Source organism: Leucoraja erinacea, chromosome 7 (assembly GCF_028641065.1).
Source record: "Leucoraja erinacea ecotype New England chromosome 7, Leri_hhj_1, whole genome shotgun sequence".
Classification (NCBI taxonomy): Eukaryota; Metazoa; Chordata; class Chondrichthyes; order Rajiformes; family Rajidae; genus Leucoraja; species Leucoraja erinaceus.
This window is the reverse complement of record NC_073383.1, coordinates 69,035,106-69,062,867: the sequence shown is the minus strand read 5'-3', so window position 1 is coordinate 69,062,867 and position 27,762 is coordinate 69,035,106. Positions and strand designations below refer to the sequence as shown.

Here is a 27,762-nt window from a genome sequence, read left to right as displayed (position 1 = left end):
AAAAATAAAATTAAAACATTTCTATTTACAGGCTCCTTGACGTTCGTAAGATAAGCAAAACTGAGTGATCTTTAAGGAATATTTTGCTTCTGTCTCCTCAGGCCCCCCGCCTTGGCCGGAAGCCCCGTCTTCTCGGACATCTCCCTCATCCGGCTGTCTCCTCACCGGAACCCAGCAGGGACAGGGGAGTCCCCCTTCAGTCCGCCCCATCCGTACGTCAACCCACACCACATGGAGCATTACCTGAGGACCATGCACGGTAGCCCCACGCTGTCCATGATCTCTGCTGCAAGAGGCCTGAGCCCAGCCGACGGTAAGCCTCGCTGCTTTCTTTATCCAAGTATCTCTGTCTAAAATAGACGCAAAGTGCCGCAGTAACTCAGCGGGTCAAGCAGCATCTCTGGAGAAAAAGCATGATGTTTCGGGTCAGGACCCTTCTTCAGACCCGAAACATCACCCATTCCCTCTCTCCACAGATGCTGCCTGACCCATTGAGTTATTCCAGCATTTTGTTTCTCTCTTCGGTATAAACCATCATCTGCAGTCCTTCCCACACATATCTCTATCTGAGGACATGACGAATTATTCCACAAGATATAATGTGCACATGTTATTGTGTGCCATTCACATGGCGATTCAACTTCCCTCTCAATCTGCAGAAGGGTCTCGACCCGAAACGTCACCTATTCCTTTTCCCCAGAGATGCTGCCTGACCCACTGAGTTACTCCTACTTTTTGTGCCTTAACCTCAGTTTAAACCAGCATCTGCAGTTCCTTCCAACACATTGCTTTCTTGATGTTAGCTAAGGGAATGGTCACTTGCTTATTTTGTTCACTTTTTCAGACGGTGACCCTTCTGAACTAGATAAAGTGAATGCAAAAGCCAAAAATCAAGTTTCATTTTCCCCTCTGCAGAAATCTTATGGAAAAACACCTTTCCTTAAACACCCAGGTTTAAGCAATGGAAAAAATAGTAAATGAATAGTGCGGCACAGAGGTAGAGCTGCTGCCCCACAGTGCCAGCCAGAGATCCAGGTTCAATCCTGACCAAGGGTGCTGTTTGAATAGAATTTGTGCATTCTCCCTGTGACCACATGGGGTTTCTCCGGGAACTTCAGTTTCCTCCCACATTCCAAAGACGTGCAGGTTTGTAAGTTAACTGGTTTCTATAAATCACCCCTAGTGTGTAGGATGCAAAGCTGAGATAACATAGAATGAGTGTACGGAGGATTGTTGGTCAGCGTGGACTCAGTGGGTCCAAGAGCCTGTTTCCATGCTGTATCTCTAACTCTAAACTACGCTCAAATATTTAATTTGTTCTCATTCCATGGGCATAATTGGCAAATCAGCATTTAACATCCATCCTTAATTGCTCTTGAAGTCAGTGGCTAACCAGATAATTTCAGGGTCAACCATATGGATAGGTCTAAAAATATCAAGAAAGACTGTGGATGCCGGAAAATAAAAAAAATGCTCAAGAGGTCAGGCAGCATCTGTGGAAAGAGAAACAGCTATCTGAGGTATAATTTATCAGAACTGAGAAAGAGGTTGACAGTGCATTGAGGTAGGGGAGAAGGTGAGGGAAGAGTTATAGTTTTACAGCATGGAAACAGGCCCTTTGGCCCAACTTGCCCACACCGACGAACATATCCCATCTACACTTGTCCCACCTGCCTGCATTTGGCCCATATCCCTCTAAATCTGTCTTATCCCTGTAGAATGAATGTAAAAATAGTTTCTCCAATCATTGAGTCATACATTGTGGGGTGAGGTTTGCTGACCTGATGTGGTAGTTAAGAGATAGTGAAGATAGGCTTCTTTGACTGTGTGTTGTGCTACTAATGATAAGGTGTGGGCCTTGCCCAGCAGACCAGACCATACAAGGAGGGTCAAGGAAAACCTGAGCCAAAATGATAACAGTCGGAGATGGCCGTTTCTCGTGCAAACAGATGAAATGTGTGTCCTAAAGTTGTAGAATTTGGCGTTGAGTCCTTCAGGCTGCAACATGCCCAGTCGGAAGATGTTGTTCACGATGGGCCTCACTGTAGCAATGCAGAAGGTCTGAGCAGAAGCAGGATATGGAATTAAATCAGAAGCAGGCAACTGGGGAACTCCTGTAGAATGGACACCGATGCTACACAAAACGATCGCCCAATGTGAGTTTTATTCTCTAGTATAGAGGGGGCCACATTGTGAATGTCAAGATCAGTACACCAGACAGGAAGAAGTGCAAATGAATAGCTGCTTCACCTGGGAAGACCGTTTGGATTCACAGTTGCTGGGAATGGAAGAGGAGAAAAGACTGGTGTTGCATTAATGGTTGTATGAATGACCCATAGAGTGGTGAGCATGAGGCAGGAATGGAAGAGAATACAGAAGTTCTATTTTGAGTATAGATGTTGGGGGGGTCATGTTGCAGTTGTATAATACGTTGGTGAGACCGCATTTAGAGTATTGTGTTCAGCTCTAGGCACCATGTTATAGGGAAGATGTTGTGAAGCTGGAAAGGGTACAGAGAAGATTTATGAGGATGCTGCCAGGACTAGAGGGTGTGAGCTATAGGGAGAGGTTGAGTAGGCTGCATCTCTATTCCCTGGAGCGTGGGAGGATGAGGGGTGATCTTATAGAGCTGTATAAAATCATGAGAGGAATAGATCGGGTAGATAGAATAGAATAGTAGAATAGTTTCTTTATTGTCATTGTAACATGAACCATGTACAACGAAATTTAAAAATGTCAGCCAGTCAGTGCACCATTCAAACATTTCTAAAAGCTAACGATACCTACAAGATGCATGGAGTCTCTTGCCCAGAGTAGGAGAATTTAGGACTAGAGGACATAGGTTCAAGGTGAAGGGGAAATGATTTAATAGGAATCTGAAGCGTAACTTTTTCACACAAAGGGTGGTGGGCGTATGGAACAAGCTGCCAGAGGAGGTAGTTGAGGCTGGGACTATCCCAATGTTTAAGAAGCAGTTAAACAGGTGCATGGATAAGACAGGTTTGGAGGGATATGGACCAAACACAGGCAGGTGGGACTAGTTTAGTGAGGACATGTTGGTCCGTGTGGGCAAGTTTCCACACTGTATCACTCTATCACTCTATGACCATGGAGTTGTGAATGGAACAATCCCTTTGTCATGTTGTAAGGGGAGAGAAAGCGAACATCAAGCACAGGACCAGGCCCTATAATCCAGGCAGCATTCTGTGTAAATCTCTGCTGCACCAAAGCCTCCACATCCTTCCCATAAGCGGTTGACCAGAGCAGCAGGCACAACTCCAAATGCAAGCTAGTCAAAGTCTTATAAAGCTGCAGCATGACTTGTTTATCATTCCGTGTGCCTTAATATTAAGTGCTGATAGTAGAAAGATCACGTAACATAGAAAGTAGAAGCATGAATTGCGACATTTCACCTTTCAAGCTTGCTCTGCCACTAGGCCATGTCTCTGACCAGCGCCATCTCCCTATGTGTCAGAAGATCTATCCATTTCGGCCTTGAATATAACCGGCAACTGGGTGTCCACAGCCCCATGACAGAGAATTCCAAACATTCACAAATTCAACTCGGTCTTAAAAGGTTAATCTCTTATACTGTCACCTCGTTGGCCATTCCTGGTGAAACGTGACATAGCACTGTGTAGGAAGGTGTGAATGAAGTGGCGGACCCACCACTCGTTGTGGTGGGGGCGGAGGGGAACGACGGTGAGGCCTATGAAGAAGAGGGAAGAGTTATAGTCATAGCGTCTTAGACCCAAACTGTCACCTATCCCTTTCCTCCAGAGATGCTGCCTAACTCCAGCTTTTCGGCCCACAACGTTAGTGGGAAACAAGGTGCCAAGTTAAACTGATTCCAAACATGATTTGTGATTCAATAGACAATAGGTGCAGGTGTAGGCCGTTCGACCCTTCGAGCCAGCACCGCCTTTCAATGTGATCATAGCTGATCATCCCCAATCAGTACCCCGTTCCTGCCTTCTCCCCATATCCCCTGACTCTGCTATTTTTACGAGCCCTATCTAGCTCTCTCTTGAAACATGACGTGAGACGTGACTCCACTTGCGGCGTGATTCCGCTGGTTCCCAACACGGTCCAAATTCAAATAAACATATCATCTCTCGAACACTGAACATTCAGCGGGTTATTCAAAGCGTTTCTCTGCATATCTTCTGGTTATTTTCTGAAGTGTGCGATGAAAATTGCTGTGTTCATAAAGCAGCTACAGGGTTAAGTCATTACTCCTCTCTTGGCAATTAGATTGTGATTAGGCAGTCAACATTGTAAAAGCTACCATTGTGTGACCACATCAAGAGCAATGAGCCAGGCCCACCGGAACCTGAGAGCTTTTCTGAATGAGTGGAAAACACAGGAATCCTGTTGTGTCTTGTTGGAGGTGGGAGTTCTGGAGGGAGCTCCTCCAGACCCTCTGGGGTTAATTTAGCGACTCAGCTTTGTGTTTCAACACTGCAAAAGTAGGTACTGGAGTAAGGGGGACAGCAAAGGCATAATTCCTTTAACAAGTAAGGTTTCAAATTATTATTTTTATGTGCATGCGAGTATGAGTTAAGAGTGTACCTGTAATTCTGTATGTGTGTGAAAGCAGGCAGAAGACAAAGTGCACAGATGCAACCGCATGTGTAAGTGAAGGAGCATGCTTGTGTTATATTATTATATTATTCTGTCATAATCAGTCTGTAGAGGGGTCTCGACCCGAAATGTCACCCATTCCTTCTCTCCAGAGGTGCTGCCTCTCCCACTGAGTCACTCCAGCATTTTGTGTCTACCTTCGATTTAAACCAGCATCTGCAGTTCTTTCCTACACATGCTTGTATTGCTGTTACCGATTAAAGACCCCCTTGTTGACACAAGTTGTGGAGTTGCCACGATTCCGAGCACTTCCATCTCTGCTCTTGCAATGACTTTTTTTTTCCTCTCTCTCTCTCTCTCTCTCTCTCTCTCTCTCTCTCCCCTCTTCGTTGCCGAAGTCATTTGGTGCAGTCAGGCTTTGTTTATGAGTTTGAGGAAACTCTGGAATGTGGAGGCCCCAGCTCGATCAGCTCCTTTCCACACAAACACGCCCAGACTACCGTCACTGAGCTGCAGCGATCGCTTCCATCTGGGTAGCAGAGGGCTGACTGCCTGACGTCAGTGCAGAAGGGGGAAAAAAAATCGCAAAAGGCTTCCTACAACTTTAGGAACGGTATCTTGTTTTTTCTGTCCCGCAGTTCCTCATGAGCACTTGAAGGACAGAGGTCTGTTCGGCCTGCCTCCTCCTCCGCCAGGAGCTAATCCAGCTGAGTACTACCATCAAATGACTCTCATGGCAACTCATCGAAGCCCATATGGTGACATCCTCATGCAGACTAGTGGAGCAGGAGGTCCGGCACACATCACTGAATACATCAACCCCGTGGACAGTAAGTATTGTTCAACTTTCTCCTTTTTCATCCTCTTCATCTCAGGGATCAGGAAGCCCACTGCTGTTCAGGGCTCCGACTTTCCCAAAGGAAGTCACTTTTGAAAGAGTGCAGTTATCCTTGCTGGTGTTAACCCTTTTTTGACAGGCGTGTGTCAGCCTCCGGAAATGGGAGCAATCTTCCTGATGTTCCCTGCCACATGTGTGTGTGATAGTGTGTGTGTGTGTGTGTATGTGTGTGTGTGTGTGTATGTGTGTGTGTGTGAGATAGTGTGTGTGTGTGTGTGTGTGTATGGTGTGTTTGTATGGTGTGTGTGTATGTGATAGTGTGTGTGTGTGTGTGTGTGTGTGATAGTGTGTGTGTGTATGTGATAGTGTGTGATAGTGTGTATGTGTGTGTGTGTGTGTATGTGTGTGTGTGTGTGTGTGTGTGTGTGTGTGTGTGTGTGTGTGTGTGTGTGTGTGTGTGTGTGTGTGTGTGTGTGTGTGTGTGTGTGTGTGTGTGTGTGTGTGTGTATGTGTGTGTGTGTGTGTATATGTGTGTGTGTGTGTGTGTGTGTGTGTGTGTGTGTGTGTGTGTGTATGTGTGTGTGTGTGTGTGTGTGTATATGTGTGTGTGAGTGGTGTGTTTGTGTATGGTGTGTGTGTGTGTCTACTTTGGTTTCAATTAATCTGCAGCCTTTACTTACCACAGTAAAATTCCAATCACTTTCAAGTTTCCTTCAAAACCGGAGAAAATGATTTCTGGCAATTGACAGCAATGGGCAGGCCGGCCGGTGAAAACAAACCTGATTTAAAACTATTGTGTCAAGTTTTAGTAACATTTACTTTGAAGTTGTGGAAAGTTTAATTTACCACATATTATCACAAATCTGAACAAAAATAGAGCTATTCCAGAATAGAGGCGCACACAATGCTTTGGATAGACATTTGTATAAACTGTGGTTTGGAATTCACACACGGCATTCCCTAACAATAGCAAAACCTGTGCAGATACAGGTAACTCCACCCTGTGGGCTAATTTCCGAAATGATGCACTGTTTACAACTGACTACACTGTGTTATTCCAGACCAACTGGGACTCATGCTGCTTCCTGGTCAGTTTGATAGTGATTAGAATGGCTTTCATAAAAGTAGGGTTGGCGTTCTTGTGCTTCTTAACTGCCTGTAGGCAATGTGAGCATGGAAATATTGCCTTGGAGGAGATCTAGATTACTACGAACGCCTTAGAGTGCGTTTAGTGAAAAGAGCCAGCAGCTGCTCACAGCCCGGCCCCACTATTTACAGGCTAAGCTAAGGAACTAACAAATACAGGATTTTGTACATTTTTCTGGTTTGTTTCTTTCATATTTCTCCCTCGGCGGACTGCTCGGGCAAGCGACGGTGCACAGACCTGCTCTTTGTCTTTCAATTTTTGTTGAGAGGATGTGTGTGTTGTGCAGAATGTGTGGAGCTCAGTCTGAAACCACAGCGTGTCACTAGTAGGAGCCACAGGTTCCAGTTCTTGGTCAGTCGCAGATTCCAGGCAATCCAGATTTTTGCAGAGCGTGGTGCTGGCAGTGTGGATGCCCTGTACCTAGCCCTTTCCTGGGAACTTGGTACCTATGGAGCATGGATAAGCTTCTCTCTCCCTTGGACGGAAGCTTCCTCACCAAGGGAACCGTGGGGTAGGGAGGGACTGGCAGCCAGGGAGACTCTTGCAAAAAAAAGAGCCCTGTAAAGAAAGAGTGAGTAAATGTGATCAACTAAACTGTGTCAGTCAGAACTTGGGCAAATCTGATGGCTGGTTTGCGATGAGTTAATTGAACAGACTGCTCCAAACCGTGTTAATACCCTCAGGCTAGGGAGGCAGAAAATAAACAGTAGCGTTCTTAATCCTAATTTCCTACTTTATAAAAGTGACTTCACTTTAAAAATTACTTAATTTGCTGTAAAAATCTGTGGGAGGTCCTGAGGCTGCCAAAGTTGCAATATTAATACACGTTCCTTTCATGGTCACTGTATAATAAGCTCATGCAGAAATGATTTTAGAGGACTCCAGGTTAGGTACACAGTTCAGGTCATTGTTGCTACCCTTCAAAGCTAAATCGCCTGCAGTGTCGTGTTGCGTGTGAATGCTCGTGAAGAAGCTTCAATTCAGTGGGCGGCCAGTTGCCAGGTAGTGCTGTGGACTTACTTCTACAGTGGGCTGTGCAATGGCATATTGCTGTGCACCATCTCCTTTGTGAAACGAGGAGAGAAACTTAGACAGGGGGAGAAGAGCTAAAGTTGCGATTTTGCAAATAGGTATAAAATACTGGCTGTGAAAATCTCTGCCTTGTTCCTGTTTTTAATAAGATGAATTGCTCAGAGAGTGGTGGAATGGGCCACCAGAGGAGATAGTTGAGGCAGGTATGATAACAGCATTTAATGGACACTTGGACAGGTACACGGATAGAAGGTTTAGAAGGACATGGTTTAGAAGGATATGGACCAATTGCGGGCAGACGGGACCGGCTCAGGGCATCTTGGTCGGCATATTCAAGTATGACTGAGGGGCCTGTTCCCATGCTCTAAGTCTTCTCATTCAGTGGACAACATCAGTGAAATTTAAATATCCATTCAGACTCACTATACTTTATTTGCATGCCTGCCAATTCATAGAGTTCAACGTTGAAGAAAATCCTAATTTGGTATTGAAGGAAAATTTTGGCTGGAAGTAAGAGATGAGGAAATACATTTGCACTCGGGCCACGGGTTGAGGCTGCGTTTATGTTGTGTTGGTGAGCGGGCTCCCTTGTGTACATTGATACTGACCCTGAGATGCAACAATGACATAAGGTACCTCCGAATGTGGAGGGATTCAATCCCAAGATCTAAGTAATGATGCAAGGGCAAAGCTAATAGCGACTCACCACTCCTTGCACCCAGTTCAATCCTGACCTCCGGGTCTGTCTGTGTGAAGATTGCACACTTCCCCTTGGTCTACTTTCCTCTTCCATCCCAAGGGAAAGCGGGTGGGAGGTTAGTTGGCCGCTGCAAATTGTCCCCAGAGTGTAGCTGAGTGGTACAATCTGGAGGGGGTTTGATGAGAGTGCGGGGAGAATAACAAAGGTCGGATTAGTGCAAATCGATGGTCGGAAGGGCCTGTTTCTGTGCTGCGTTAAACTTTATCACTAACCGCTCAATTTGGAAGATGAGGATATAAAGGTAAAATCCAAACATAGCCTGAGTCCTTACTTGAAATATTCTTGTTGCCTAACCACAACGAGCACAGTTTGGTGCCTCACCCGCTACCCAACCCTAGTGCAGGTAATCAGACTAGTTCCTGTTGGATTTAGATTATGTAGCTATGGGCTACCTTAACCTGGAAATAATATTACACTGTGCTTTTTATTCAGCTCCGTGCAATCTAAAATGGATGTTCCCCATAGTGAAGCATATCAGTGATCATGTCAAAGAGATAGAAACATAGAAAATAGGTGCAGGAGCTTCAAGCCTGCACCGCCATTCAATATGATCATGGCTGATCATCCAACTCAGTATCCTGTACCTGCCTTCTCTCCATACCCCCTGATCCCTCTTAAATATAGCCAATGAACTGGCCTCAACTACCTTCTGTGGCAGAGAATTCCACAGATTCACCACTCTCTGTGTGAAAAATGTTTTTCTCATCTCGGTCCTAAAAGATTTCCCCTTTATCCTTAAACTGTGACCCCTTGTCCTGGACTTCCCAAAGTCTGATGATCATTGACAAGGTTCTTGGTATCTTGTCTAGACACAGGTGAGGACTGGACTGGAGAGTAACCAATGTTGGTTCTTTGTTTAAAAAGGGAAGTAGAGACAATCCAAGACTGAAGAAGGGGTTCGGCCCGAAACGTTACCTTTTTCCTTCGCTCCATAGATGATGCCTCACCCGCTGAGTTTCTCCAGCATTTTTGTCTACCTACAATCCAGGACATTGTTGGCCTGTGAGCCACACATCAGTATTGGAGAGATATTCTATAGGATAGGGTTTACTCACATTTGGGAGAGAATTAGCTAGTTATGGACAGTCAGCATGTTTTTTTTCCACGGCAGGTCACGTCGCATTTTCTGATCAGGTGACAAAGGTGATCGATGAAGGAAGGGTGGTCAATGTTGTCTGCTTTTCGTGAGGCATTTGATAAAGTCTGATAATAGATCCAAAATGCTGGAGTAACTCAGCGGGTCAGGCAGCACATCTGGAGAAAGTGAATAGGTGACGTTTCGGGTCAAAACTGAGAGTCGGGGAGAGGGCTCTTTTATGTCTATCTTCGGTGTAAACCTCCATCTGCAGTTCCCTCATACACATTCGATAAAGCCCCTCATGCTAGTCTGATCCAGAAGATTAAGATGCATGGGAACCATGGTGACTAGCTCTTTTGGATTCAGAACTAGCTAACTAATGGAAGACCGAGAGTTGGGTGAAAGATTATTATTCTGGCCGCATCCCTGTGACGAGAGGAGTTCCGCAGGGATATAGAAACGCCATTCATTGTGATCATGGCTGAACATCCACAATCAGTAACCCGTGCCTGCCTTCTCCGCATGTCCCTTGATTCCACCAGCCCCTTGAGCTCTATCCAACTCTCTTTTAAATCCATCCAGTGAATTGGCTTCCATTGCCTTCTGTGGCAGAGAATTCCACAATGTGCTGGAACCCCTGTTGTTGGTGATGTCTATAAACAAATTGAATGTAATTGTAGATGGGTTGGCTAGTAAGTTTGCAGAACTTGTCAAAGTTAGTTGAGGTGCGACAGTGAGGAAGGCTGTCAAAGTATAAAGCAGGATATTGATCAGCTGGGAAATAGGCAGAGATATTGCAGATGGCATTTATTCCGAGCACGTATGAGGTGCTGCATTAAGTAGAAAGTATGCAATTAAATTTATGACCCTTAACGCCATTGATCTATGGAGGGATTTTGGGGACCATGTCTGTAGCTCCTTGAAAGTGAAACTGTCCAATTTCATATTTGACCCTGCATCATTGACTCAATAGAAGCAAAGAGTACACATACCTCAGTTTGCATTGACGGTGCCGAAGTAGAGATGGTCGAAAACCTCAAATTCCACACAGCCAATGTCACCAACAAGTTGTCCTGGACACTCATATTGAAGCAGCGACCAAGGAGGCACACCAGCGCCTCTACTTCCTTTGAAGGCTTAGGAAGTTTGGCTTGACCCCTACAACTCTCACCAACTTCTACAGATGCACCACACAAAGCATTTTATCAGGATGCATCGCAGCTTGGTTTGGGAACAGCTCCATCCAGGACCGTAAGAAATTGCAACGAATTGTGGACGCAGCCCAGGCCATCACACAAACCAACCTCCACTCTATTGATTCCATTTATACCTCGGCAAGGCCAACAGCATAATCAAGGATGAGCCGCACCCTGGCCACCCCCTCATCTCCCCTCTCCCATCAGGCAAAAGGTACAGCAGTGTGAAAACACACCTCCAGATTTAGGGTCAGTTTCTTCCCAGCTGTTATCAGGCAACTGAATCATGCTAACACAACCAGAGAGCAGTACTGAACTACTATCTACCTCTTTGATGTCCCTTGGACTATCCTTGGTCAGACTTTGCTGGCTTTACCTTGCACTAAACAGTATTCCCTTATAGAAACATAGAAAATAGGTGCAGGAGTATGCCATTCGGCCCTTCGAGCCTGCACCGCCATTCGATATGATCATGGCTGATCATCCAACTCAGTATCCCATCCCTGCCTTCTCTCCATACCCCCTGATCCCTTTAGCCACAAGGGCCACATCTAACTCCCTCTTAAATATAGACAATGAACTGGCCTCAACTACCTTCTGTGGCAGAGAATTCCACAGATTCACCACTCTCTGTGTAAAAAATGATTTTCTCATTTTGGTCCTAAAAGATTTCCCTCTTACCTGTGACCTCTAGTTCTGGACTTCCCCAACATCGGGAACAATCTTCTTGCATCTAGCCTGTCCAACCCCTTAAGAATTTTGTAAGTTTCTATAAGATCCCCCCTCAATCTTCTGAATTCTAGCGTGTATCATGTATCTATATACTGTGAATGGATTGATTGTAATCATGTATTGTCTTTCGGCTGACTGGTTAGCACAAAACCAAAATGCTTTTCAATGTACCTCGGTACACATGACAATAAACTAAACTGAACTCATAAAATACCATCCAAAATTGGACTTCCATAATCAGGAGAAGAATTATATCCATGAACACAGGCATCCCAACTGGTGACATTACCGTTCAGATATTAATTACAGGCTCTCCATCTGATAGAACCATGCAGTGTGGAAACAGGCCATTCAGCCCTACTTGCTTACAATGACCAACATGTCCCATATACACTAGTCCAACCTTTAGCCCATATCCCTCCAAACCTGACATATCCATGTACCTGTCTAATTGTTTCTTAAACGTTGTGATAGTCCCAGCCTCAACTACCTCCTCCGGCAGCACATTCCATGCACCCATCACCCTTTGCATGAAAAAGTTACCCTTCAGATTCCCATAATATCTTCCTCCCTTCACCTTAAACCTATGCCCTCTAGTTCACAATTATCCCACTCTGGGCAAGAGACTGTGTGTCCACCCAATCGATTCCTCTCACGATTTTATACATCTCTATAAGATCACCCCTCACCCTCCTGCGCTCCAGGGAATAGAGTCCTAGCCTGCTCAACCTCTCCCTATAGCTCAGACCCTCGAGCCCTGGCAACATCCTCGTAAATCTGTTCTGCACTCTTTCCAACTTAACAACATTATGTTCCCGATGTTGGGGGAGTCCAGAACCAGGGGCCACAGTTTAAGAATAAGGTGTAAGCCATTACAGTTTTTCACTCAGAGAGTTGTGAGTCTGTGGGATTCTCTGCCTCAGAGGGCGGTGGAGGCCAGTTCTCTGGAAACCTTAAAGAGGGAGCTAGATAGGGATCTTGAGGATAGTAGAGTCAGGGGCTATGGGGAGAAGGCAGGAACGGGGTACTGATTGTGGATGATCAGCCATGATCACATTGAATGGTGGTGCTGGCTTGAAGGGCCGAATGGCCTACTCCTGCACCTATTGTCTATTAAGTTGCACCCTGGCTACTTTCTCTTCTCTCCTCTCCTCTCCCATCAGGCAAAAGAGTCAGCAATGTGAAAACACACACCTCCAGATTCAGGGAATACAGTCCAAGCCTGCTCAACCTCTCCCTATAGCTCAGACCCTCGAGTCCTGACAACATCCTTGTAAATCTGCGCTGGACTCTTTCCAACGTAACAACATCTTTCCTCTAACATGGTGCCCAGAACTGAAAACAATATTCTCAATACGGTCTCACCTGCGTCTTATGAAACTGCAAAATGGCCTGTCAACTATCCTCAGTAGCCTGACAGATAAAGGCAAATGTGCTCAAAGCCATTTTGACCAACCCATCGAGCTGTGACACCACCTTCAAGGAACCATACACCTACACCCCTAGATCCCTCTGCTCTACAACACTTCCCGTAAACCCCACCATTCACTGTGTAGGTCCTTTCCCTATCCAAACTGAAACGCCTCACATTTCTCTGTATTAAATTCCATCAATCGTTCCTCTGCCCATCTGGTCAACCGATCAAGATCATGCTGCAATTTTTGACAAGGATCATGCAATGATCATTATAAAGCCATGATTCTTTGGCCATTCCATGCCAGCAGCCTTTAGTTTCTGCCCCTCAATGCGTGCTGCTGTCATCTCTGGAGTTAGCTGGAGTACAGATGGTGCCCACACACACACACACACACACACAGATGTTTGTGGTGTCTATGTTAGCCAGCATCTTCATGCCAGCATTTTAGGCAGCAGCTCTGTGGCTTTTGAAGACCATGCACATGAACTGTTTAGTGCAGTTTACAAATACAGCATGGAAACAGGCCCTTCAGCCCACCAAGTCCACACCGACCATTGATCATTCGCTCACACTAGTTCCATGTCACCCCACTTTCGTGTTCACGCCCTACACACTAATTTCCTCCCACATCTCAAAGATATGCAGGTTTGTAGGTCCTCTGTAAATTGCCCCTAGGGGCAATTTGCAGAGGACCTACAAACCTGCATAACTTTGAGATGAGGGAGGAAACCGGAGCACCCGGAGGATTTGGACACGGTCAAAGGGAGACCGCGCAATCTCCACGCAGACAGCACCCGAGGTCGGGGTTGAACCCACATCCCCTGCGCTGTGAAGCAACGGTTCTACCAGCTGTGCCCCTGAGCCGCCCTTGTGGCAACAACGCAGAGAGAGCAGGCTGATCATCTAGCTGCCATCAGGGAGAATGCAGTTGAAGATGCAACCACCTCTGCTGAAGTAGAAAAAAGCAGAAGTAAGGAACTTCTTTTAGGATAAGAGGGAAGTTTAAGGATAAGGGGGAAATCTTTTAGGACCGAGATGAGGAAATCATTTTTTACACAGAGAGTGGTGAACCTGTGGAATTCTCTGCCACAGAAGGTAGTTGAGGCCAGTTCATTGGCTATATTTAAGAGGGAGTTAGATGTGGCCCTTGTGGCTAAAGGGATCAGGGGGTATGGAGAGAAGGCAGGTATGGGATACTGAGTTGGATGATCAGCCATGATCATATTGAATGGCGGTGCAGGCTCGAATGGCCTACTCCTGCATCTATTTTCTATGTTTCTATGAACACTTCTCTGAAGAACAATAGCAGGCTTTCAAAGAACAATCTCACCCATTTTGGTGTGCTTATTTCCTTTCATGGGACCCCGAGTGGTGTGGCAACTAAACCGGCCCCGTCTGATTTCTTGGCATGACTTTCATTTTGTGTGGTAATTTTTAAATGCATAGTTAATATTTAAATATAATCACATTTTGAATAACCATTGCATGCTACATTACAAGGTCAGTCCAACGTTTAAGGCAGCTGATATCACAGTCCCGAGAGTCTATATCTCATTTTTTCCTGGCTTTGTTTGAAGAGCAGCTGAGAGAGCAGTTTCCCCGGATGCAACTGAACTCATCCAACCTCCGGCCGGAGAGAGGAAAATTGAACGCACACCTCCACTGCTCCTCTCGTGACCCTTGGTCCGAAGAGGGGCTGTTTGTTCTCCAGACTGGGATCTTGCAGGCGTGATGAGGTTGTTGTGGAGCCTCCCTGCAGAGAAGGCCAGCTGCCTGTCACCAGAGCAGCAGATGTTCGGAACAGAGCGTTACAAATGAACCCTTTCGAAAAAAATAGCTCAGCGCTACGTCCTCAATACTAACATCGGTACCAGTCAGGCTCCATTAAGACACTAGACACTAGTCTGAAGTAGGGTCTCGATCAGAAACGTCACCCATTCCTTCGCTCCAGAGACGCTGCCCATCCCGCTGAGTTACTCCAGCATTTTGTGTTCATCCACTAGGACATGGTATACATCAGGGCCTACTTCTTAAAAGCGAATAAAATGTAAGGCACGGGATGAACTCTGTGGTCCTTATAAAATGTCTTCATTCCACCGCCTCGTGACAGACCTGCATCAATCCTTTCCAAGTTTTGTTATTTTTCCAGGCGCCAGAGAGGATCTGAGCAAAGTTCGTAAATTAAATGCACTCGTTGCAAGATGAGGAGCTTAATTTAGATTCCAGCTGATATCACTTACTACGGGGCAACAGTTCCTAACAGTGCTCTGAATCTCAATTGTGTTTGAAGGCTAAGAAATCACTGGAGGAGCGGTATTGTTATTCTTTCCATAAGATGCCAGTTAATTTTACAAGTGGTATTACTCAGGTTTTATGACAACAGAGTCTGCACTTGCACTTCAGATACTAATGACTGATACTGTTGACGATAATTGTGCCATTATTCCTGCAAAACGTTTGAGAACTACAATTTGTCGAAGAGCAGGACACGTGGACTAATCAGCCAGTGAGGGAACTCTTGGAATTATTGCGAGCAGAAGGCAACAATTCGGCCCATTGTACCTGTGCTAACTTTCTGAAAGAGTTGTCCAATTCATCCCAGTTACTACATTTTCCGTACAGCCGAGCAAAATAAAGCTGCATTTGCTGCTCTGAAGTGAATTCTTGCATCTCTTTCTAGAGGGCATTCGAACAGTCACCTTTGCCCTAAGACCATAAAATGAATATTCTCTTAGAATAAAGGGGAGGTCATTTAAGACTGAGGTGAGAAAAAACTTTTTCACCCAGAGAGTTGTGAATTCCCTGCCACAGAGAGCAGTGGAGGCCAAGTCACTACTTGATGGATTTAAGAGAGAGGTGGACAGAGCTCTAGGGGCTAGTGGAGTCAAGGGAGAAGGCAGGCACGGGTTATTGATAGGGGACGATTAGCCATGATCACAATGAATGACGGTGCTGGCTCGAAGGGCCGAATGGCCACCTCCTGCACCTATTTTCTATGTTTCTATGAAGGAGCATAATTAAGCCATGTAGCCCATTGAGTCTACTCCACCATTCAACCATGGCTGATCAATTTTTCCCTCTCAACCCCATTTTCCAGCCTTTTCCCCGTACCTTTTGACACCCTTGCTAATCAAGAACATACCAATCTGTGCCTTAAAAATATCCAACGTCTTGGCCTCCATAGTGTCTTAGTTTAGTTTAGAGGTACAGTATAGAAACAGGCCCTTCGGTCTACCGAGCTCGTGCCAACCAGCGATCCCCACACACTGGCAGCACTAGGGACAATTTACAGTTTTAACCAAAGCCAAATTAATTTACAAGCCTGAACTTCTCTGGAGTGTGGGAGGAAACCAGAGATCCTTGAGAAAACCCACGCAGGTCACGGGGAGAACGTACAGACTTCGTACAGACAGCACCCATAGTCAGGTTTGAACCCGGTCTCTGGCACTGTAAGGCAGCAACTCTAGCGCTGTGCCTCCCCTGATGAATTCCACAGATTCACCACCGTCTGGCTAAGGACCCTTTGCCCCATGGTGTCCTGGGCAAGTAAGGGCTAGAGTGTTTGCCAGCTTTGAGGGATGAGCTCGCAGTGATGTGTACCCTAGACAGCAGCAACTCCAACATTGGGCTATTGTGAACAGGCATTCTGAGGCTAGGTGGCACAGTGGCGTAGCCAGTAAAGCAGCTGTCTCATCACTCCAGCGATCCAGCTTCAATCCTTACTCCAGTGGAGTCACTGTTGAGTTGGCATGTCCTTCCTGTGATAATATGGGGTCTTCTTCTTGCATATGGCGTGCACAGCCTAAAGTTATAGGACAACTTGTTCTATATGTGATTGTGCACGCCGGGTTGATTGCATTAATCGAAACAGGGCGGACCACGTGAAGGTTGTAATCTCCCACCCCATAATATGGGGTAAACAGTCAGAACCTTTTTCTGGGGTGCAAATATCAAGAACTAGAGGATATAGCTTTGAGGTGAGAGGGGTAAACTTTAAAGAGAATGTGCAGGGAAAGTAAATGTTTTTGGCCACAGAGGGTGGTGGGAATGTGCCAACAATAGTGGTGGGGATGGTGATGTCCAAGATGCTTTTAGATAGGCACATGGATATGCAGGGTATAGAGGGATATGGATCAAACGCAGGCAGATGAGATTTGGCACGGACATCGGGGGCCAAGGGATTTGTTCCTGTGCCATACTGTTCTATTTTCTGTGTGTGTTGTGTGTGTGTGTGCGTGTGTGTGTGTGTGTGTGTGTGTGTGTGTGTGTGTGTGTGTGTGTGGGTGTGTGTGTGTGTGTGTGTGTGTTGATAGGTTAATTGCCCCCTAGATTTAACATTAGTGGTATAATCTGGGGGAATTTGATGGGAATATGTGCTGATGAAAAAGGGATTAGTATACAGTTAGTTCAATTGGGTGCTTGTTATTCAGTGCAAACTCCCTGTGTGGAATGGCCTGCTTCACTCTTTGACTCTCAATATTTGCTTCCTCCAGCCTTTCTGATAGCTCACTCCAAATCATAAATATCAGGATTAAGAAAGGATAAGGTTTAATCTGTTTATGCTGTATTACCTGATCTCATCATCAACACTAAAATTAATTGGCATCCAGACTGGTAATACAGACTCGACAGTCTTGGAGTGATAGACAACTGACAATAGACAATAGGTGCAGGAGCAAGCCATTTGGACCTTCGAGCCAGCACCGCCATTCAATGTGATCATGGCTGATCATTCCCAATCAGGACCCCAATAGACAATAGACAATAGGTGCAGGAGTAGGCCATTTGGCATACGGTGATACATTCAGTGACCATTTGGTGATACAGCGTGGAAACAGGCCCTTCAGCCCAACTTGCCCTTACCAGCCAACATGTCCCAGCAACATTAGTCCCACCTGCCTGCATCAGGCCCACACCCCTCCAAACCTGTCCTATCCATGTACTAACTGTTTCTTAAACATTGCGATAGTCCCTGCCTCAACTAGCTCCTCTGGCAGCTTGTTCCATACACCCACCACCCTTTGTACGAAAAAGTGACTCCTCAGATACCTATTAAATCACCTTAAACCTATGTCCTCTCATCCTCGATTTCCCCTACTCTGAGCAAGAGATTCTTTGCATCTACTCGATCTATTCCTTTCATGAACTTATACTCCTCTATGAGATCACCCCCCTCATTCTCCTGCGCTCCTAGGAATAGATGTCGCAGCCTACTCAACCTCTCCTTACAGCTCAGACCCTCGGGTCCTGGCAACATCCTCGTAAATCTTCTCTGCACCCTTTCCAGCTTGACAACATCCTTCCTATGACACTGTGCTTTCATTGCCCCATCTTTGCACAGAAACAATGCCCTGGGCTTCTCTACTGCCGTGCTGACCGAGGTCAGTTTACAAATTCAACGAAGTCACTCTTCAATGTCCGTCAAATCAGTTATCATCCCAGTCAACCCTCTTGCATTGGCTGTGGTTCATTGTACCGGCTAAGAATGGCATGTGTTTTTCTCCCTGTGATGGAATGGATCATCCGGGTTCATGTGTGAAGAGCAGCCACTTGGGAGAGATGCGAGGAGGTGTCCAGGGTACACATGCCGGCAGACGTCAATGTGGTGAACACGCTCAGGAAGAAACATTGGAGGGTTTTGGAAAAATAACTGCGACTCCCAAACACTTCAGGCAAATATGTGGTCTCACACACAAAGCCTCTGTTGACAATTTGTTTTTATTTAAGTGGTTCCAAATTTGCATTGCATTAGTGGAGCTCAATTTCAAGCCCACACATGCAGATATAATTTTTTAGAAAAACACAATTTCTAGCATTTATTGTTGGCATACTCCGGTACTGTCTGATCCAAACAGCGTAAAAATCTTTCATTAAATTTGATTTGAAGGGACTCAGCAATGAAGCCACATATTACTGAAGCTAATAAGATCATTTATTTCTGCCAGAAGGTCAACAGTGATTACCAGGTTATTGATGGTGGAACTCTTGGTGATGGTAATGCCATTGAATATCAAGGATAGGTAGTTAGATTCTCTTCTCTGGAGATGGCTGTTGTCTGGAACTGGTTGGCCCAAATGTTATTTGTCCATGTCTGAATGTTGTCCACGTTGGCTGTTTCATTTGGGGCGAGGAGATGTGAATTAAATTGAAACATTATGCAATTATCAAGAAATATCCCTAATTCCAAACTTATGATGGATGTAAGATCATTGATATAAGTGAAGATGGTTGAGTCAAGAAGCTCTGGGACTGGTCAGAATTGACTGACAATCACAGCCATCTTCTTTTGATAGACACAAAATGCTGGAGTCACTGAGCTCACATTGTCTGTGCCAAACACAATGCCAATGTAAACTACTCTCATCAGCCTGCACAAGAGCCACATATGTCCATTCCCTGCACATCCATGTGCCTGTGCAAAAGCCACTTTCTAATCCCATTATCAGCATATGATCCGTAGCCTTCAATGCCTTGGTGACTCAATAGCTTGTCCAGATACATTTTAAACGTGGTGAGAGTGAGTGTTACCACCACCTCCTGGTGTAATGCTTTCCAGATTACCAAACACTATTTTGTGAGTAAGTGCCACTCAATAGAACTGTTGGTGACTGCTTCGACCACTTTGAGGGCAGACTGATTGGGTGATAACTAGCCAGATTGGATATGTTCTGCCTGGAATGAACTGGGCATACTTCAACAATTTTTGTCGGGTGGATGCCAGCATTTTATCTGTACTGGAACTGCTTGGCATTAGTTGAAGGTTTTGTGGCGAGGTCTCTTGCAAAACAACAATGTCTCATTACTCCATTCCAGAGTCATCTTGGACTATAGGCTCAAGTCTTTGGAGCGGGTGTGAAACTCATGACCTTCTGCAATAGGGGTGAGAATCCAATCCTCTGGGTCACGTTTGATTCTGGGACCAGTCGCAAGAGCGATATCATGATTTCTGAGAGTGGAGTCATTTGGTCACTTGTGTTTGGTTAAGCTTAATGTTGAAAACTTTTGCAACTGAAGCAATCGTTGCAGATCTGACCTTAAAATACCAGCCCGAATAGTTTTGATTCCCGTGGGCAGTTCATTTGCGGAGCTGGAGTCAAAGAATCCACCACCTTGTCTCGCACTGAATGCTGGTCCTTGTTGGATAATTGTACACGCAAGGACTGTGGGAAAAGCAAGAGTTCCCGACCTACAGCTGGGTCTGAATTTAAAGTGCAGCATCCGCTTGAGCCAAAGTAAGCTCACTAACGCTTAGAAGTGAGCTGCAGCCAGTTGTTTTAACACCACCAATATATTGGCTTGTGCATGTAAATCAAGACCTGCTCTGTGTGCAACCTAACCCACTTCCACTGAAGTTTGGCAGTCGAATTGTTGATCAATATAAGACCGCCTGTAGAATTTTTCTAAATAAATACAACTTTGAAACTGTTTGGAGTTCTCACTGGTACGGTTTATTATTGTCACGTGCACCGAAATACAATGAAAAACTTTGTTTTGCAAGTTATCTTGGCAGATCATATCGTACATGTGTACATCAGGTAGCACAAAAGAGTAAGAAACTAAACTGCAGAATATAGTGTTACAGCTATAGAGAAAGTGCACACAAAATAAAATGGAAAAAACTGCTAAAAGGTAGATAGGAAGATCAAAATAAATGCTTCTCAGCATAGGAAAGATGTCTGATAACATCAGGGTCTTGAATCTGGTAGTACGTTCTTTCAAGTTCTCTATTTTCTGCCCAATGAGAGAAAATAGAATGCATGGCTTGTGCGTGTTTTTTGATTATACCAGGTGCTTTCCCCGAGGCAGCGTGAAGTATAGGTGGAATCAATGGAGGGAGGCTGGTCTGTGTGGAGGACTGGGCTGCGTTCATTACTCTGCAATTTCCTGGGGTCCTGGAGTAGACCAGTTGCCATAACATGCGGTGATGCATTCGAATTGGATGCATTCTATGGTGTATCCACAGAAATTGGTAGGACTCATTGGAGACATGCCAAATTTCTTTAGCTTTCCAAGGAAATAGTAATTTGTGTGTAGTATTGGCTGTAGCATCAAAGTGGTTGTACCAGGACAAATTTTGAGCATATGTTGAGTGCTTGACAGCACTGGGCCTCTACTCGCTGGAGTTTAGAAGGTTGAGGGGGGCCTCACTGAAACTTACGGAATAATGAAAAGCATAGATAGAGAGGATGTGGAAAGGATGTTTCCACGGGTGGGAGAGTCTAGGACCAGAGGTCATACCCTCAGAATTAAAGGGTGCTCTTACAATGGAGGTGAGGAGGAACTTCTTAATCAGAGGGTAGTTAATCTGTGGAACTCATTGTCACAGAGAGCTGTGGAGGCCAAGTCAGTGGATATTTTTAAGGCAGAGATGGACAAATTCTTGATTAGAAAGGGTGTCAAGGGTTATGGGGAGAAATCAGGAAAATGGGATTAGACAATAGACGATAGGTGCAGGAGTAGGCTATTCGGCCCTTCGAGCCAGCACCGCCATTCAATATGATCATGGCTGATCATCCACAATCAGTACCACGTTCCTGCCTTCTCCTCATACCTCCTGACTTCATTCACTATCTTCTACCCTCTCTAGCTCTCTCTTGAAAGTATCCAAAGATCCAACCTCCACTGCCCTCTGAAGCAGAGAATTCCACAGACTCACAACTATCTGTGTGAAAAAGTGTTTCCTCATCTCCGTTCTAAATGGCTTACCCTTTATTCTTAAACAGTGCCCCCTAGTTCTGGACTCCCCCAACATCGGGAATATGTTTCCTGCCTCTAGCATGTCCAAACCCTTAATAATCTTATGTTTCAATAAGATATCCTCTCATCCTAAATTCCAGAGTATACAAGCCCAGCTGCTCCATTCTCTCAGCATATGACAGTCCCGCAATTCCGGGAATTAACCTTGTGAACCTACTCTGCACTCCCCCAATAGCAAGAATGTCCTTCCTCAAATTTGGAGACCAAAACTGCACATGATACTCCAGGTGTGGTCTCACTAGGTCCCTGTACAACTGTAGAAGGACCTCTTTGCTCCTCTTCTCAATTCCTCTTGTTATGAAGGCCAACATGCCATTTACTTTCTTCACTGCCTGCTGTTCCTGCATGCTAACTTTCATTGACTGATGAACAAGGACCCCAGCTCCCATTGTACTTCCCTTTTCCCAACTTGACACCATTTAGATAATAATCTGCCTTCCTGTTTTTGCTACCAAAGTGGAGAACCTCACATTTATCCACATTAAACTGCATCCACTCACCCAACCTGTCCAAGTCACCCTGCATTCTCATAGCATCCTCCTCACAGTTCACACTGCCACCCAGCTTAGTGTCATCTGCAAATTTCCTAATTTTACTTGTAATACATTCATCTAAATCTTTAATATATATTGTAAATAGCTGTGGTCCCAGCACCGAGCCTTGCGGTATCCCACTAGTCACTGCCTGCCATTCCGAAAGGGATCCGTTAATCCCTACTTTTTTGTTTCCTGTCTGCCAACCTATTTTCTATCCATGCCAGCACTCTACCCCCAATACCATGTGCCCTAACTTTTCCCACTATTCTCCTATGTGGGACCTTATCGAATGCTTTCTCAAAGTCCAGGTGCACCACATCCACTGGCTCTCCCTTGTCCATTTTCCTAGTTACATTCTCAAAAAAATCCAGAAGATTAGTCAAGCATGATTTCCTCTTCGTAAATCCATGCTGACTCGGACCGATCCTGTTACTGTTATCCATAGGAGGAGGCAGAGACCAGCCATGATTGAATGACGGAGTGGACTCAATGGTTTAATTCTACTCCTAAAATGAGTGAACTTGTGTGTGAAAATGTGGGCGATATTTACATCCTGAGACTTTAGGCTGTCAATCTTCTCCACTTCAGTACCATTGATACAGACTAGGGCTTGTATTCCACCCTGCTCCCTGAAGTCTGCAGTCAACTCATTCCTTTTGCTGACGTTGAGGGAGAGGTTGTTATCTTGATACTTTGCTACTAAGGTCTCTATCTTCATCCAATTTCAATTCAATTAAAAAACTTTATTGTCATGATAAAAATACATTGTTATATTGCCAAAGTATAAAACATGACATACATGTTTAAAATGCATAAGTATAAATACAAGTATACAGTGCATGAATAGATATGTCCCTGTACATAAACTCGCAATAGGCCTATAGCCCTTTATTGATTGCTACACGTTCTTGCAGCTGTAAGCAGTACAACACAATAGCAAGTTTAGCAATTCAATATTAATTTCTTAGTGTTAGTTAATGTCAATTAGTGTGTGCGTACATATGTGCATGTTGGTCATTCACCGTCTCTCAGGTTATGGCATGCTGTTACGTATTGTGCACCAAGATGTGCCGTATTTCCTTAGCCAAGGATTATTCTTAGTTTTGATGTATCATCGAGTTCTTTAAAATCAGGGGTTGCCACACTGAGTTTGTCAAAGTATGCTTTCCTTGTTTTGTCAATTTTTTTTGCATTTTAGGAGGATGTGCACCTCTGTTTCAACCTCATCTGTCAAACAGTGGCGGCTGCTCTCCTCTGCTCTGTCCCGTCATTGTTTAAGATCCAGCCCACTACACTATTTTGGTAAAACACGGGTTTAAGGCCATGGATTTCTGAAGTTCAGTGTGATAGTACATTGCCTGATCAATACTTAACCCTCAATCGGCATCACAAAAACACATTATCTGGTCATTATCACCTCACCAATGGTGTGAATTTTGTGTGCAAGTTGACATTTCCTGCACTACAACAGTCATTTCGCTTCAGAACAACATTGGCTCCAAAGTGCTTTGGGACAAATGAAGGTCATGAAACAGTTTTTTATTGGGATGCGGGCTTTCCTGTCAAGAGCAACTGCTATAACCTATTCGTAATTGCCACGAGGAAGGCAATGTTGGGGTGCTTTCTTGAACAGCTGCTCTACACGTGCTACAGTTAGAGTTTAATACAACTTTGTAAGGCAACTTCACAATGTGACAGGCATTTTCAATGCTCAAGTTCATGAAGCCCGAGGAGCAGAATTAGGCCATTCGACCCATCTAACCTACTCCGCCATTCAATCATGTCTGATCTATCTTTCCCCCTCAACCCCATTCTCCCGCCTTCACCCTTGACACCCCTTACTAATCAAGAAGGGCCAGTCTCGACCTTAAAAATATCCAATGACGTGGCCTCCACAGCTGCCTGTAGCAATGAATTCCACAGATTCACCACCCTCTGAGTAAAGATATTCCTCCTCATCTCCTTTCTAAAGGTACGTCCTTTTATTTTGATGCTTTGCCGCCTGGTCTTAGACTTTCTCACTAGTGAAAACATCATCTCCACATCCTCTTTCTCCAGCCCTTTCACTATTTGGTAAGTTTCAATGAGGTCCTCTCTCAACCTTCTAAACTCCATCACTTTGGTGATGATCTGGAGTCACATATTGGCTCAACTGCAGAAGGAAGGGACAAAAGACTATTCACCAAATGGGCTTTTGCGATAAGGCTCATAGTCACCAGATCGAATGCTAGCTATTTATTCAGGATTTATTTCATTATTTAAATTTAAATGCACTCCACCTCACCACGGTGAGATTCAAAGTCATAGAGGCATGTTGGTGCAGCGGTAGAGCTACTGCCTTACAGCGCCAGATACCCGGGTTTGATCCTGTCTCTGGGTGCTTGTCTGTATGGAGTTTGTACGTTCACCCCGTGACCTGCATGGGATTTCTCCAAGATCTTCGGATTTCTCCCCCACTCCAAAGACGTGCAGGTTTGTAGGTTTATTGGCTTGGTAAAAGTGTAAATCGGCCCTAGCGTGTGTAGGATAGTGTTAATGTGCGGAGATCGCTGGTCAGTGCCAATTCGATGGGCCGATGGGCCTGTCTCTTTGCTGTATATCTAAACTAAACTAAACCAAAATATCACTCAGTAGTTCATTCAGAACACCGGATTACTAATCTGGTAAAATATACCATTCCACCACCACACTCCCTCAACATGCTAATTAAATTCTAAGGTCTTTCTTTCATGCTTGGATGGGAACATGTAGTTGAGAGTTTTGAAGCTTTTTATCAATTGATGCTTCTGACAGGCCCAGTGTGTATCCGAAATCTGTCTGAAGAAGGGCACTGACCAAAAATGTCGCCCATCCATTCCCCTCCACGGATGCTGCCTGACGTGCTGAGTTACTCCAGCACTTTGTGATTTGCTCAAGATTCTAGCAGCTGAAGTTTGTTGTGTTTCCATTGAGTATCTATTTTGCCTCTGTGTGGCATAGCTTTCAAGAAAATACCCCCACCTTTATACAGGTTCCTAGTGCACATTTTACATATTATTTTTCAAGATGTTGGCATAAATGGCAAGGTTAGCATTTATTGCCCATCCAAAATTGGCCACTTGAATGTTACCCACCACCCACCTCTACCTTCAGTCCGTGGAAGGGTTCAGACACAAAATGTCACCTATTCATTTCTCCGGAGATGCTGCCTGACCCGCCTAGTTACTACAGCATTTAGTTTCTATCTCTTGAATATTTGTGGACTGTCACGATGGTGTCTGGAAGCTTGTTTCAGGATTCAGACCCAGCAACTTTGAAAGACGGCACGGTGGAGCAATGGTAGAGTTGATGCCTTACAGCACTTGCAGATCCCAGTTCGATCCCGACTACGGGTGCTGTCTGCACGGAGTTTGTACGTTCTCCCTGTGACTGTGTGGGTTTCCTCCCACACTCCAAAGACCTATGTAAATTGGCTTGGTAAATGTAAAAAATGTCCTTGGTGTGTGCAGAGAGAATGAGGCAGGAAACAACATTTAAATAAATAGTGTTAATAGTGTTGAAGGTGGTGTCACAGCTAGATGGGTTGGTCAAAATGGCTTTGAGCACATTTGCCTTTATCTGTCAGGGTACTGAGGATAGTTGACAGGCCATTTTGCAGTTTTATAAGACGCAGGTGAGACCGTATTGAGAATATTGTTTTCAGTTCTTGGCACCATGTTAGAGGAAAGATGTTGTTACGTTGGAAAGAGTCCAGCGCAGATTTTCAAGGATGTTGTCAGGACTCGAGGGTCTGAGCTATAGGGAGAGGTTGAGCAGGCTTGGACTCTATTCCCTGAATCTAGAGGTGTGTGTTTTCACACTGCTGACTCTTTTGCCTGATGGGAGAGGAGAGGAGAGAAGAGAAAATAGCCAGGGTGCAACTTAATAGACAATAGGTGCAGGAGTAGACCATACATCCCTTCAAGCCATCATCGCCATTCAATGTGATCATGACTGATCATCCACAATCAATACCCCATAGCCCCTGACTCCCGCTATCTTCAAGAGCCCTTTCTAGCTCTCCCTTGAAAGGTTCCAGAACACCGGCCTCCACCGCCCTCTGAGGCAGAGAATTCCACAGTTAATATTCCATATATATGTGGTTAATATGCGGGGATCGCTGATCAGCAGGGACCCGTTGGGCCGAAGGGCCCGTTTCCGTGCTGTATCTCTAACCTAAACTATACTAAACACAACATATTTTCAAGTCACAATGGTGTACATAGAAACATAAAAACAGAGAAAATGGGTGAAGGAGTAGGCCATTCGGCCCTTCGAGCCAGCACTGCCGTTCAATGTGATCATGGCTGAACAATCACAATCAGTACCCCGTTTCTGCCTTCTCCCCATATCCCTTAATTCACTAGCCCTAAGAGCTCTATATAACTCTCTTTTGAATGCATCTAGTGAATCGGTATCCACTGCCTTCTGAGGCAGAGAATTCCCCAAATTCACAACTCTCTGGGTGAAAACATTTTTCCTCATCTCTGTTCCAAATAGCCTACCCCTTCCTTATTCTTAAACTGTGAATAAAGGATAGGCCAAACTATCGTCCCTGGTTCTGGACTCCTCCAACATTGGGAACATGTTTCCTGCATCTAGCTTGTCCAATCCCTTAATAATTTTATATGTTTCTATAAGAACGCCTCTCATCCTTCTAAATTCCAGTGAATGCAAGACCAGTCGTTCCATTTTTTCCATCATATGACAGTCCCGCCATCGCGGAATTAACCTCGTGAACCATGGGGGTGGCACGCTAGCACAGTGGTAGAGTTGCTGCCTTACAGCGAATGCAAAGTCGGAGACCCGGGTTCGATCCCGACTACGGGTGCTGTCTGTATGGCTTTTACGTTCTACCCGTGACCTGCGTGGGTTTCCTCCGAGATCTCCGGTTTTCTCCCACACTCCAAAGACTTACAGGTTTGTAGGTTAAATGGCTTGGTATAAACTAAATTGTCCCTAGAGTGCGTAGGAGAGTGTTAATGTATGGGGATTGCTGGTAGATCGTGTTAATATGCGGGGATCATTCATCGGCACGGACCCGGTGGGCCGAAGGGCCTGTTTCCGCGCTGTATCTCTAATCTAAACTAAACCTCCGCAGCAATCCCTCAATAACAAGAATGTCCTTCCTCAAATTAGGAGACCAAAACTGCACACCATACTCCAGGTGTGGTCTCACCAGGGCCCTGTACAACTGCAGATGGACCTCTTTGCTCCTGAACTCAAATCCTCTCATTATGAAGGCCAACATGCCATTAGTTTTCTTCACTGCCTGCTGTCCCTGCATGCTTAAGGCTTTGAGGGGGAGGAGACCAGAATGCAGGGGTGATTCTATAGTAGAGACAGTTTTGCGAGGTGTTGGCAGAGTGACATTGGCGAGTTTGGAGAAAAAGAATACACAATTCTTTGGCTGGTCAAAATGGAAATAGTGTTAGTTGGGGACAGTGTTCTGTTATATGCTTATTAGAACTATTCATTTATTAAGTGGCGAGCCTTCCATTTCATTACTGACTTGTACCCTTCTAAATGAGTGTAAAGCTTTTGGTATGTATGTGCAATCACTAAACTGTATAATAGATGCTTAAAATATGGTTTCGCTCCAATATCTGTAAACATTTTTTGAACAGCCGTCTTTCCTCCCCATCCTCTTAATGTTTCAATTTGAAG

The 27,762-nt window shown here is 45.0% G+C and overlaps 1 protein-coding gene across 3 annotated transcripts in view; it reads left to right on the top strand.

Annotated features, from left to right (window-relative positions):
• The window catches only part of gli2a (GLI family zinc finger 2a), a 442,689-nt gene that overhangs the window by 314,968 nt on the left and 99,959 nt on the right, over positions 1–27,762 (top strand). For 2 of the 3 annotated variants that reach the window (XM_055638741.1, XM_055638742.1), the window contains 2 exons: positions 102–313; positions 5,223–5,414. In XM_055638741.1, the coding sequence (XP_055494716.1) occupies positions 102–313; positions 5,223–5,414 (404 nt within the window). Of the gene's footprint in view, positions 1–101; positions 314–4,322; positions 4,518–5,222; positions 5,415–27,762 lie in introns of those variants that run through there. The other variant, XM_055638743.1, reaches the window with a different exon arrangement.